This window comes from Pipistrellus hanaki (genome assembly GCF_964339955.1).
Source record: "Pipistrellus hanaki genome assembly, chromosome: 11".
Classification (NCBI taxonomy): domain Eukaryota; kingdom Metazoa; phylum Chordata; class Mammalia; order Chiroptera; family Vespertilionidae; genus Pipistrellus; species Pipistrellus hanaki.
The window spans coordinates 44,688,897-44,702,921 of record NC_140513.1 but is presented as its reverse complement, the minus strand read 5'-3'; the positions used below and the strand labels follow the sequence as shown (position 1 = coordinate 44,702,921).

Below are 14,025 nucleotides of genomic sequence, written 5' to 3'. Positions count from 1 at the left end.
CAGTCCAGCCTGCACCCTCTCCAATCCAGGACCCCTTGGGGGATGTCTGACTGCTGGTTTAGGCCCGATCCCTAAAACCTCCCTTTCATAATCCTGGACTGCTGACTTCTAATCGCTTGCCTGCCTGCCTGATTGCCCCTAACTGTCCCCTCCACCCCCCTCTCCTCCCCCTTCCCCCGCTGCCAGCCAGGTCACCCCCAAATGGCCCCTCCCTGCTAGCCTTTTTGCTCCTAACTGCCCCACACTGCCAGCCTGGTCACCCTTACTGCCCCCCTTGCCAGTCTGGTTGCCCCTAACTGCCCCTTCCCACTGGCCTGTCACCTCTTATTGTCCTCTGCCAACCTGGTCACCCCCAACTGCTCCCTCCAACCGCCCTGGTAGCTGCTAACTGTCCCCCCTGCCTGCCTGGTTGCCCCCAACTGCCCCCCTCTGCTGGCCAGGTCGTTCCTCACAGCCTCCCTGCTGGCCTGGTCACCCCATATAGCCTGCTGTTCAGTCATTTGGTTGCCCTTCACTAACCCCCCTGCCGGTGTGTATATCTGAAACTAATACTGTACAAAATAATATCTAATGTAAACTGTAATTGAAAAGAATTTAAAAATATACTATCTTCCAATGCATAAATATGGTATGTTTCTATTTACCTATGTCTTCTTTTAATTTCCTTCTCCAATGTTTTTTTAGTTTTTATTGTACAAATCTTTCATGTTCTTGATTAATTCTTAAGTATTTTAATTTTCTTTTCACTTTGATCATTGTCAGTCTATAAAAATACAATTGATTCTTGTGTGTTGACTTAATATCTTCCTACTTTGCTGAATTTATTAGTTCTAGCAATATTTTTTAGCTCTTAGTTTTTTTTTTTTACATATAATATCACCTGTGAAAAGAGATCGTTTTACTTCTTCCTTTCTAACTTGAATGCCTTTGTTTCTTTTTCTTGCCTAATTGCTCTGGCTAGAATATCTAGTACTATGTTGAATAGAAGTAGCAAAAGCAAGCATCCTTGTTCCTGTGCTTAGAGAAAAAGTTTTCAGTCTTTTACCATTGAGTATGATGTTGGCTGTAGGTTTTTCATGTATGGTGTTTTTTGTTTTTTTGTTTTTTTTAATGTTGAAGCAGTTTCCTTCTGTTTCTCATTTGTTGGGTGTTTTTATTATGTAAGGATGTTGTCTTTTGTCAAATGCTTTTTCTGCAATAATTGAGATGATTATGCTGTTTCTTTTCTTCATAATGTTAAGATGGTGTTCTACATTAGTAAACAGTTTTTGTATGTTGAACTATCATTGCATTTCAGGAATAAATCCCATTTGGTCATGGTGTATAATTCTTCCAATATGCTACTGAATTTGATTGGCTTGTCTTTTGTTGAGAATTTTTGCATTAATGTTTATAAGAGATAGCAGTCTGTAGTTTTCTTTTCCTATAGTGTCTTTACCAGGATTTGGCATCAGGATAATGCTGGCTTCAAACAATGAGTTAAGACATGTTTTATCCTTTTGAGATTTTTGGAAAAGTTTGGAAAGGATTGGTATTAGTTCTTCTTAGATATTTGGTAAACTTTACCAGTGAAGTAGTCAGGTCTGAGGCTTTTCTTTGTTAAGAGACTTTTTTTTGTTATTGATATGATCTCCTTATTAGTTATAGATTTAGTCAGATTTTCTATTTCTTCATGATTTAGCTTTGGTAGGTGCTTAATAAAGAATTCTTTCTACCTCACACCCACTAAAGGCACGTAACGATTTTGGCTGACACCAACAGCCAGTGCCAGCAGGGCCAGCAGTATCAGTGACTGCAAGTGGCAGCTGCTGTCCTGATTGCCGCTCAGGAGCAGGGGGAGGTGGAGGGAAAAAAAAAAATTCTTTTTAGTAGACCCAAAGGTTTAGAAATAATTACTCTCAGGATTAAATGGTGGAATTTTTTTGTTTGTTTGTTAATCTCTGTGGATAGGTACTGTTTCTTAGAATTTCTTGATTAACTTTTCAATGACCTTTTAAAATATTATAATTAATCATTTAAAGACTCTCTAAAATAAATATTCTTAGAATTACCTGTTTCTCTATCAGCAGCATTTAGAAAGACAAATGGGTAGAATGTTCAAACACTTTATTTTGTAGTTGCAGATATAATCTTTTCACTTTCTTATGCTATACCCTGGGTTTTGTCTTCTTAAACAATAATCATTGGAAAGACTGAACTAAACATGGGTATTTTTTGTTGTTGTTATGTTGGGCATTATATTTCAGGAGCCGCCTAAAGAAAGACTATGATGATTTCAGAAGGCAGCCTGATCATGATAAATTTACTAGAGAACGATGGACTACTGAAGAAAGTGAAGGAGATCCTGGAAAGGAATCTCCTAAAGTTGAAATCAGTAAGTCTGTAGACTCAACAGAACCTCTAGATATCCTGGAGAAAGATCACTTTGATTCAGGTAGGCATTAAAAAACAAACAAACTATGCATTATACCTCTGTAATTCAGTCCCCATTGTTACTTTCAGAATATGGCTAATTATTATCATGGAATTATAATAAATCAAAGACTGTTACTTCAATACTAATAAAAGAAATCATAAGTTTAATTTAAAAAAACTTTTTTCTTTTAAATCCATACTAAAAGCTCAGAGAAGTTTTAGTATATTATATGGAGATGAAATATCTAATGGTTGATGACACGTATTGATTGGGGAAATCTGATGTTTTGAAGGTGTACTATGTCTTTAATAAAAGTTTCTTTGAAGTTACTACATTTCTGGGAGTTTCTGGAGTCAGTGCTTGACTCCAAACTATATGTGTGCCACTGCTCATTACAGACCACCCAGCCTTGATCTGCACTTGCTTTGAAATAGGTTCAGCCTCTTCTTAATCACTGTGTGTGAAGCACTATTTCTGATGTTTACTTTAAATGGGAACTTAGAAAGTCCCTAATACTGTGCAGATTATTTCTTAATAAGGAATGACCAAGATTGATGGCCTAATGATATCCGAGTGGATACACTATTCTTGTATAAAGGCTGGATTAGATTATCTATAATTCATCAGATTATATTATTATGTAAATTTAATGAAATTACTTTCTTTAGTTATATGAGGATGAGTATGAAAATTTGTGGTTAGAAATGAATTAATCTGTTGTATTTTATGTCTTTAGCAAATTGAAAAAGAATAACTTCTTATCCCCAGTTTGACGAAACATGAGCATAAATTTTTTACTGTAGGGATAATTAAACACCAGTAAAAGCTGGATACTTTTCATCCTTTAGAGTCTCTAAAAATAGACTAGAATGGGAAACCATCTCTCTGTGACATCAAGATTTTCCTGTGAAGAAGAGAACTAGACTAGATTTCTTTCCAAATCTAAATTTTTAGCCTTTAATTGCTGGCTTGATCTCTTTAAAAGATGTAAAAATTCTTTTTGCACTTGCATGGTCAGTAGAATTAGAGAAGTTAACCAAAAGGAATTTTCTTGTTAATAATAGGTTGTTCTTGAAAATGTTTATTATATCAAGATTACTATGTCAAAGGTCATCTTACCTTAATTACCATCATTGGTGCTGAGACTTTAATCACCTTATAAATTTCTTAATAAATTGTCAGTTCAAAGATTGACTTTTTAAAAAATAATTAGTCTTATTACTATTCACTTGCAATTTATATTAACAAAATGATTGTTTTATAATTTTCAGATGATATGAAATTGTCAGAAATAGAGTTTCCTATGGCCAGAAGCAAGTTGTTGAAAAAGGAATTGCCTTCAAAAGATATACTGAAGACACTGCCTAAAACACTTAAGCGACAGTCCAAACAAACTAGTCATCTGGATGATAGCACAAAAGAACTTTCTCCAAGGAAGAAAGCAAAGTTAAGCACAAATGAAACAACAGTTGAGAATGCAGAAGATGATATGCAGATTGACTATTTGCATGAATCAAAGCATACAGAGCCACTGTTTCCAGAATCATTTGCCTCAGTGGATTCAACACCAATGTCTACTCTCCAGAAAGGGACCAAACCTATTCAGGCCTTGCTTGCAACGAATATTGGGAACAAAGTGACCTTAACAAATCAACTGCCCCCTTCCACAGGTAAAAGTGCTTCCGTTGTGGAAAAGCCAGTTATATCTCCTCCAGAAACAAGCCCCACAAAGCCAGCATTGACCTGCCACACCAGTACAAAAGGTCCTTTACAGATGGTATACAAAACGCCCTGTGGCCAGTGGTTGCCCGTAGATCTGCATAACAGCTCGGTAAAGATTCAGATGCAACCTATGCTGGATCCTAAGACAGGAGAAAAAATCATGCAGCAGGTACTCATTCTGCCTAAGAATTTTGTGATTCATCATAAGGAAGGAAAAGCAGTTGCAAAAGAAATACCACCACTTCAACAAAAAGATACAGAACAACATGGTTTATCTTTCCAGCAGACAGCAAATGCAAACTCTTCTTCAGCAACAGTTCTTGTCAAGTCAACAGGAGCTGTTTCTTCTACCCATCTACCTAATGCAGTTTTCAACAAGACCGTTACACCTTTGTCAAATGTGAATAGTGCTAGACCACAGCCTTTGTCACCTGTAACCTCCGTAAGTAATTTATTAACACCACCCGTTAAGAATAGCCAGGGTGAGGTCGGAAAAGTAAAAAATGCAGTTTCAGCAACCACATTCCCCCATCCCATTGCTTCACCCACCATTTCTTCTGTAGTTCAGCCTCTATTATCAGCAACAACACTAAGTGGATCTACAAATCCTGGTAGCTCCCTCAACAGTTTTGCACAACAAACTTCTGATTCTTCTGAAGCAAAGCAAGAGTTGAAAACTGTGTGTATCAGAGATTCACAGTCAATTCTTGTTAGGACACGAGGTGGGAACACTGGAGTTGTGAAAGTACAAACAAATACAGATCAAAATTCACCCAACAGTTTATCTTCAAGTTCAGTTTTCACTTTTGCTCCTCAGCTTCAGGCATTTCTGGTGCCAAAATCAACAACTTCTTCCTCCTCTGCTTTTTCACCAGTAGCTGGAATGACTACTACATCTAGTCTTCCACCTTTTGGCCAAACACCGACTTCTGCTTCCATTCCAGCTGGCTTTAATCCGTCCGTGGGGAAAAATCTCAAACTTACATTAGGACAACCTCTTGTAAGTGGTAATTTGGGCCATGTGATAGAGAAGACTCCACACATGCCCTCTTCTCCCTTAAAGTCCTCTGTGTCTTCTAGTCCTCTGCTATCATCAACAGCAAATAGTTCGGTAAGTGTAATTAGCCTTCCACCAGGAAATTTTGGACAAACCAATGGAAATGCTATTCATACTCCAACTAAACAGCAACAAGCAGATTATATCACAAAAAGTTACCCTGTTACAAGATCAGAAGCAACAGTAGCAACAAATGGAGATGTGATCAGTGGGACTACAGTTCAAAAAGTTATGCTGGTATCAGCTCCATCTGTTCTTTCTTCTGGCAGTGGAACTCCAATTAATGTGACACCTGCACCAACACCTTCAAGTGTATCTGCTCAGAAATTAGTTTTTATTAATGCTCCAGTTTCCAGTGGCACTTCAACTATTGTGGCAGAACCATTAAAACAAACTCCCCCCTTGAATAAAACATATGTTAAGACCCCAGAGCAGCCTCAGATAGTACTGATTCCATCTACAGTGGGAGCACCAATGAAGATAAATTCATCAACAACTGTGTCTCAGATAAAAGATGTGAAAATTGGACTAAACATAGGTCAGGCAATTGTGAATACTTCAGGGAGCGTGCCAGCTATACCATCAATTAACATACTGCAAAATGTAACCCCAAAAGGAGAAGAAAAAAGTGCCAAGGGCTATGTTTTGCCATTGTCGACAAGTGGTAATTCAATTCCAGTAAGCTCAAATTTTGTGAGTCAAAATATTACTCCTGTTAATGAATCAGTGGTTTCTGCAACAAGAGCAGTAAACATGTTTTCAGTAACAGGAGCAAATGTATCTTTAGGTTCTCTTTCGGTGACCTCAACCTCTGCTTCAGTTGGGACACGACCTCCTGTTTTAGTCAGTGGAAATGATACCTCTTCAAGAATTATGCCTATTTTGTCAAATAGACTTTGCACGTCAAATCTCGGAAACACTGTGGCGATATCAACTGTGAAAACAGGACATCTTGCATCATCTGTTCTGATTTCAACTACACAACCAACGGTGTCTCCTAAATGTTTGACATCAGCTTTGCAAATCCCTGTTAACGTTGCCTTGCCTACACCTGTGACTATATCCCCTAAAATCAACACAGTCCCACCAGTGGCAACAGTATCAGGAGCCACACGTTCTGTATCTCTTTCTAAAAGACAATCTCAGACTTCTGTCCAGTTTCAGTCACCAGGGATTTCAGCTACAGTGCCAACAAATATGAACACAAATAAACCTCAAACTGAATTGCCATCCCTTTCACCGAGTCCAAGTAAAATAGTTAATATTTCCAATGTTGCTTCTCTGCCAAACCAGCCAGTGTCCCCTGCTTTACTAACCTCCAGTTACAGTTCTACTCCAAGTGGCTCTGCCATTCATACTGCTACAGCACCATCACATGTAACTAGTGTGGTAGAAAGTCAGTTCAGTGAACCTTGTATCCAGCAAAAAATAGTCATCAACACCAGTACGCCTTTGGCACCTGGTACTCAGATCATGATTAATGGTACCCGGTTTATTGTTCCACCACAAGGTCTTGGAGCTGGCAGCCATGTTCTCCTTATATCTACTAATCCAAAATATGGACCTCCCTTAGTGCTTAACAGTGGCCAAAGCGTTCAGCCTACACCAGTAGATAATCCTGTCCAAAAGACCACTCTAGCATCCAATAATTTAAATGGGCAACCTGTAAAACAGTCTCTGAGAACCTCTACAAAAATTGTAAACTCTCTTGGGAATGCAAGTTCTCTACCCACAGTACATACACAACCACAAATCATAAACACAACTGCTCAAGTTTCTGTTCCACCTCCTGTACCAGCGGTGTCATTGACTTCAGTAATTAAGTCTCCTCCAAGTACTCTTTTAGCTAAGACATCTTTGGTTTCTGCCATTTGCTCTAATAATGCTCCACTGCCAAGTAGTACTTCAGTATTTCATTTGGACACATCAGTCAAAAAATTGTTGGTTAGCCCAGAAGGAGCCATTTTGAATACCATAAGTACTCCAGCATCTAAGGTTTCTTCACTCTCTTCATCTCTCTCTCAAATTGTTGTATCTGCCAGTCGAAAGCCTGCCTCTGTCTTCCCTGCGTTTCAGTCATCTGGCTTAGAAAAGCCCGACACAGCTGCATCTTGAATTTAGACTAAACGAGCCAGTTTTTAAATAATGGGGCATTGTTTTGATTCCCATATAAATTTTAACTGTTTATTATACTGTTGAAAACATACTATACGTGTGTGTGTGTGTGTGTGTGTGTGTATTAATGTATCTTTTCATTAGCTTGCAACAAGGCTTTGTTTTCTTGGAGAGGGAAATACCTGTTCCATTTCACTCATTGGTATATGTTCTCAGAGGTTGTTTGTTTAAAGTAGACAGGCTTTACCTGTCTGTATAACAAATTGAACAAAGTCGAGTTTGACTAGTTTGGAGTAAGCTAGCCTTTTGCGCACTTGCATTGACATGTTTTTTCTTGAATTTGGACTATTGCAGCGTGTATCTACAATATGGTATTCTGTGTCATTAGTGAAATCTTATTTTTGTTTCTGTAAAATATATATATATATATTTATGCATTGTGAAAATGCAGCCCATGGTGTAAAATTGTACATATTCCTAAATTCCTAACAACCTGTACTAAACTATATGTACAAAGAACTATGCTGTCTTATTTATGTTTTGTTTACATAATGTATAGTTTTTTAAGTATTTTAGTAATTTTGGACCAGTGAACTGTTAGCAACAATGCAGAAGAATCTGCATGTAATAAACTGAGTTGCTGTATTTGTCTGTTTGAATACCATTTTTTTAAAGTGGGTTCTTGTTCCGTTGGAAGAATGTATGATATAAAATGGAGATAGTCTCTTACAAAAAAGAATTGAGGCTGGGAAATTTGAATTAATAGCTAGCATTTGTACAGGCTTTACAGTTTACAAACTGTACTTTCACATCTCATTTCATTTTCACAGTATTTTTGAGGTTAAGTGATGTGTCCAAAGTCACCCAGCTATGGACATGATGCTTTACATTCTTTTTCCATGATTTTACACTATTTCTGTTACAACATTTTACTCTAGATTTCATTATTTTAACTTTTTTCTGTAAGTCCACCACCAAATTCTACATTAACCAAAATAAGTAATCTTTCAGACCAATGTATTTGCTGTCTGTTTATACACCCCAGATATGTTTTTATAAGCTTTTTATTTTTAAATAATTTTAGATTCACAGAAAGTTACAATGATGGTACAGGGAGGTCTCTTGAACCCTTTACCAAGTTTCCCCCTGATAGGTTTATTTTTATATTGAGGTGTTGGTTCATAGTGACTAATTTTCCAACTTGGTATTTTTGAAAACATGATTTTTTAATTTAGCATAACAAATGTGGATACTTCAGTTAGTTCTAAGTACTCTGCTTTTTATTTGTTTTTGTCACAGAGCAGTTACTTAAATTCCATTATAAAGCAATTTTTACGGGTCAGTTTATTCTCAGGGTTTTACATTGTGGTATTTCAGGATATGCCTCATTTTAAATAAAAGATTTTATACTTATTAGATCTTTATATCCATTATCTTATTTGGGACATTCTATATTCATCCACATTCCATTTATAATACTAAAGGCCCAGTGCACGAAAATTTGTGCACTCAAGGGGGTCCCTCAGCCTGGTCTGCACCCTCTGACAATATGAGACCCTTCCGGTAGGGTCCCTAGGCCTGGCTTGAGATCTGGGCCTATCGGGGCTTTCCTTCCCCTGGCTGCAGGCAGCTGGCCCCCCCTCCACTGCCACTGCTTGCCATCTGTGCAGCGCTGCCCCTCCTCCCCTGCCACCAGTGGCCTTCCTCTGCAGGCAACAGGCTGAGGTGCGATGGCTTGGCTGGCCTGGGCCTCCCTCTTTGCTGGGGGTGGGGGGCCAGCCCTTTGAGGGGCCATTTGCTTACCTGATTGCTGCTAACCACTCTCGTGCTTACCTGGTCAGCCCTAACTGCTGGCCTGCCTACCTGATCGCTCCTAACCGCTGGTCTGCCTACCTGATCACCCCCTAACCACTCTGCCTGCCTGCCTGGTTGCCCCTAACCACTTGCTTGGGGCTGGGGCCAGCCTTGAAGGGCCATGGTGGTCTGGTCTCTGGTTGTTTCCATCATGATGCCTCTGGCTTTTTGCTATATAGGATGGTTAAACCTGGGGTTGAAAATGGTAAGGAAGAATAGGCCTACAGACTTCTTTAGAAACTGCATTGAAATTTAGTACTTATCAAAGTGGGCAGTGAGGATGGATATTCCTGGAAAGTTGCTAAAGGTTCTCAAAAACCTGTATTTGTGTTCTTAGAGCACTTTTACCAATCATGTCTATGTTCAACTCTGTAGTCACCTTTCCCTTACCCTGTCAATTTAGAAAGACCATGGATTTCAGGGGGAAGTGGGTGATGTTGAAATGCATTACATTGTACATAGGTGGTCCTCAAATGAATGTGTGTATTTAACTTTATTAAATGTATTTTTTAATTAATTTTAGAGAGGAAGAGAGAGGGAGAGAAACACCAATGTGAAAAGAAACGTCAATCAATTGTCTCTTGTCCAAGAACTAAACCCACAACCTGGGTATGTGCCCTAACTGGGATTGGAATCAGCAACCTTTCGGCACATGAGACAACACTCAACCAACTGAGCCACACCGGCCAGGGCTATGTATCGATACTTAACTTTTAAAGTAAAACCACCAAAACTGTTTTTTCTTTTGTTGAAAAGAATTATCTAAGCCACTTCCAGAAATAACTAAATTACCTATTGGTCCAATTTTAATCTCATGAGGGACCTAAATAATTTTTTAACCACTAATTCTTTCCTACTCCTAAATTCAAAATTCTGATGACCTTCGAAGCTCTGTGTGATCTGTTGAGCCTTTTAGAGTGAAGTGCTCTCCTCCTCAGGACTTAAAAGACTCTACCGTCTTTTAAGTTTCTGCTTACCTCTCCAGCTTCATTTCAGCCTACTCTCCTTGCTCAGTGTACTCTCGTTTTTTTGTTTGTTTGATTGGTTTGGTTTGGGTTTTGGTCCTAGAAAGTTTGAGACACCTCAAGGTCTTCCCAAATTTTTTTTTGACTTAATGTTCATTATAGGTTCTCATCACATATTACATAACTTCCTCTCTTTACCGTACCCCAGTCAGCATCATGACATTGCAGTTACAGACTGAGGTCATAGATTGAGAAGGACAGATCACTCCTTCACAGCTGTAATAAAAGTACTTGTATGCACTGATGTAATGCCAGCCCTCGCTGATTTGGCTCAGTGGTGAGAGCATTGGTCTTTGGACCGAAAAGGTCCTGCATTTGATTCTGATCAAAAGCACATAATTCGGTTTCAGGCTCCTCCCAGCTCAGGCCCTGCTTGGGACTCTTTTTCGATACTTCAGGAAGTTTCTTCCAGATTGCTAAACAGTAAATTCCTCCATTGATTTTTTTTTTTTTTTTTTTTTTTTGCAAATCTGCATTACACATGTTGTAGACTAGTCCTGCAAGCAGTGTTTGAAGTTTTAGCTGAAGTTTTTGAGTCTCATTTTCAAATTGTTTTCAGACTGCAAAGATGTTTGCTCAGTTTGGACACCATTCATTTGAACTGTAAGTGATTTGTTAATAACTTCTTCACTTATATTTTTAACTAGTCCTTAACCTTTCTCCTTCAAGTCTTTTTAACGAAACACTTGGCAGGATTGGTATAATCCTTCAGATTGATGTCTCATTGACAGTGGAGGGGTTCTCTTTTGTTTAATGTTCTCTGATTTCAGATAGCCATCAACCATGTAATCATTTCTGAAGAAAGCAGGCTGACCTATCTTCATTGCCTTTTCAGAGATTTTAATGGGCTTTCTTTATCATTTAATGCCTCTTTCATTGGTGTTTTCAAGTTGTTAGTTTTTTGTTTTGTTTTTCTGTTCCTTCATTTCCCACACTTTCTTTCATCTTACAGCTTCTTGGGGTAGTAGTTTTGGGCATTCTTCAAAATGAGTGCTTTTATCCAAGCCATCCATGATTTCCCTCCAGACTTGCTCTGCGTTCCTCAGAGATGATTTTATGATGATTTGTCATCAGTCACCTAAGATAGAGGAATTTGGATGCATTTTCAGTCCTTAAAGCCATGAAATGAAAGTTTAGGGGGCTCCCTGCTTTTTGTCCTTTTTTTGAAAAGTTCTGTAATATTCTCAAGTGATAACTAGATCTGTCCAGATTTATAAGTGCTACCAAACTCAGTATTTATAACTGCAGAGGACTGCTCTCCACAGAGGGGACATGGGGCTTCATTGATTTGCCAGCTCCTCACTGACTTTAACCCAGGCAGAGAATATTTTGGCTAGCTCTTTTTCCCTCCCTAAGTTTGCCTGCTCTTTACTCTCTTCACAATCAGAGAGTCCATATCAGAATCTTAAAGGGAAAACCCAGAGACTTGGGCCTTGAATCAAGCATCAGACAACACCTGAGGGCTGATGGGGGGCCAGGAGAAGGAGGGAAGATCAAGTTCTATAAAACAGAATCGCGGCACAAATGGAAAGGGATATTATTTATCCAGCACATTTGGACATAGAAAACAAGGGTTGCAGCCAGAGGAGATCATCCATGAGCTCTGGCTGCTCTAGTCCTGACCTGGTCCTGCAGGAAACCTAGGAGATCATGCCATTACCCTTGGCCCACAAGGTATTGTGGCGGGAGGGGGGAGAGGGGGGGAGGCACACTGCAGCAGAGGACACCTGTGCGCAGGGCCCTGAGTGAGGCTCATGCTCTTGTGTTCAAGTTTCCTGGGGCAGCAGGGAAGCCTGATCCTGCCTGCAGCCGTCACAGGGATCTAGCTCCCCGGGAGGCACCCCTCTAGCCCTCATCTGTGTGTGTGCCACCCAGGTGTGCAGGGACAGAGCAGTGAAGGGCCTCAACAACCGTATTAACTAACAGCCCTAGATTTCGGTGTCAGATTTGGCAAAGCCGTAACAGTTCGTGGATTTTCTGTGGAGCCAATTTGACCTCATTCAATCCAAGCATCCCTAGAGGAGGGAGGCTCTTCTACTGGTGTCTGTGTGTGACCCAGGCTCCGCCCCTCGGGTGACCTTGCAGTCTTCAGCTCCTGGCTCCCAAGGTTGCCCCACAATTGGTCCCCAATCCAGGGAGTCGTTTTCAAAAGTGTGGTTGCCTCTGTGTAGGGGGGAGGGCCTTTGGCACCCCATATCTATTCCTTGAAACAAAATCTCACTCTTCTAGTTTCTCTCTGGCAGACAATTCAACACCCTTGCCCATCACCTGGGACACTGAGGGACTCTGGGAAAAGAGCCATTTCCACAGGGAAAGGAGAGAAGGCTCAGCGGATGGTGGAGGGGCTGGAGATCTTGGAGGGCTCCAGGGAGCAAGCCCTAGGCTATTCTATGAATGTGCAGGGTTAGGGCTCAAAGTAGGCCTTTCAGTGAGGAAAGGAGCTGCGAATTTACTTTGTTTAGAACTCACTTATTTGGTGGAAAGGTGTGGGGGGAGGGGATGACAGGGATGGGACAGGGCTTATTTTATTTCTTGACAGAAAGGGCAGGGACGTATTTTAGTATTTTGTTGAATGAATTTTTTTTTTTTTTTTTTTTTTTTTTTACATGTAAGTGAATTTTTAAAAATATATATTTGTATTGATTTCAGAGAGGAAGGGAGAGAGGAAAATATCAATGATGAGTGATGATCATTGATCTGTTGCCTCCTGCACACTCCACACTGGGGATCCAGCCCACAACTCAGGCATATGTCCCTGACTGGGAATCAAACTGTGACCTCCTGGCTCATAGGTCAACGCTCAACCACTGAGCCACGCTGGCCGGGCGAGTGACATTTTTTCATTGTGTGGAGTAAGTCTCTTTATTCGGTGTTCTCTTCCGTACAATTTGGACTTTTGTGGGAAATGATGCAGTTAGGCTCACTGGTGTATTCGATGACACAGGCGATTTTAGGTGGTTTGGTGACTCAGCACTAGGTAGCATTGAGTCACACAGGAACAAAGTCATTTCTTTCTCCGGCACACCTTTTCATTGTGTTAAAAGCTTTTCTCCGGTTCTTGCTAATCTCCCTCATTAATAAAGAGAGCAGGTCTTAGGTTGACAGCCTTCTGCAACCATTAGTCTCTTCCTAGGTTTTAATAAAAATCATTTGCTTTAATTATCTTCATGTTTATAGTCAGCCTCTACTTATGGAGAAAGATACTATTCCACCCTACTACACTTAGGGTGGAAATTTGAGCCAGTTTTTTTTAATGAGTTGGCTGAAAAAAAAAATTAGATAAAATAATAGTATACATGTCAACAACAAAAATTGTAGTGTTGCTAGCAAATAACAACACTCTTCCAGAACCTCTAGTCTTTATGATTTCTGCAATATGCTCCTTTGAGAGGAATTTGGGAGCCCACAGGAACTAAACTGCCATTGGGACTTTTAGGGAGGTAAGACATCAGCCAAACTACAGTGGCTTTTACTTATTTAAATTCTGGCACCACCTTCTGGAATAACAGGAAATTCTTGTCATTGATTATGATAACTTTGAGCTCTGAAAGGAAAGGAGAGTAGGACCATGTTTATGTATTACTTAGGAAAGAGGGCCTGTGCAGTATATTGCTGCAGCATCTTGGAAGTTCAGCAAACAGAGACATTGCGGACACCTTCCTGATCTGACGGGGCCGCCTGTGTCATCTGCAAGGTCCATTAGCTCTCGTTCTTACACCTGTGAAGGTATCCTTTGTGAGCACTCCGGAACACAGACTCACCTGCTGGAGTTCCCTCTGGCCAAGAGGTTGCTTCTTCGGGAATCAGCATAGTAATTGGTTAGTTATTAGCCGAAT

General features: G+C 40.0%; 1 protein-coding gene across 2 annotated transcripts in view; it reads left to right on the top strand.

Moving 5' to 3' along the window:
- Positions 1-7,955, top strand: part of BRD10 (bromodomain containing 10) — an 81,417-nt gene extending 73,462 nt beyond the window's left edge. For both annotated transcript variants that reach the window (XM_084899573.1, XM_084899574.1), the window contains exons 7-8: positions 2,247-2,434; positions 3,688-7,955. In XM_084899573.1, coding sequence (XP_084755699.1) covers positions 2,247-2,434; positions 3,688-7,310 — 3,811 coding nt within the window. In that variant the 3' untranslated portion in view covers positions 7,311-7,955. The remainder of the gene's footprint in view (positions 1-2,246; positions 2,435-3,687) is intronic.
- Positions 7,956-14,025: the final 6,070 nt, after the last annotated feature.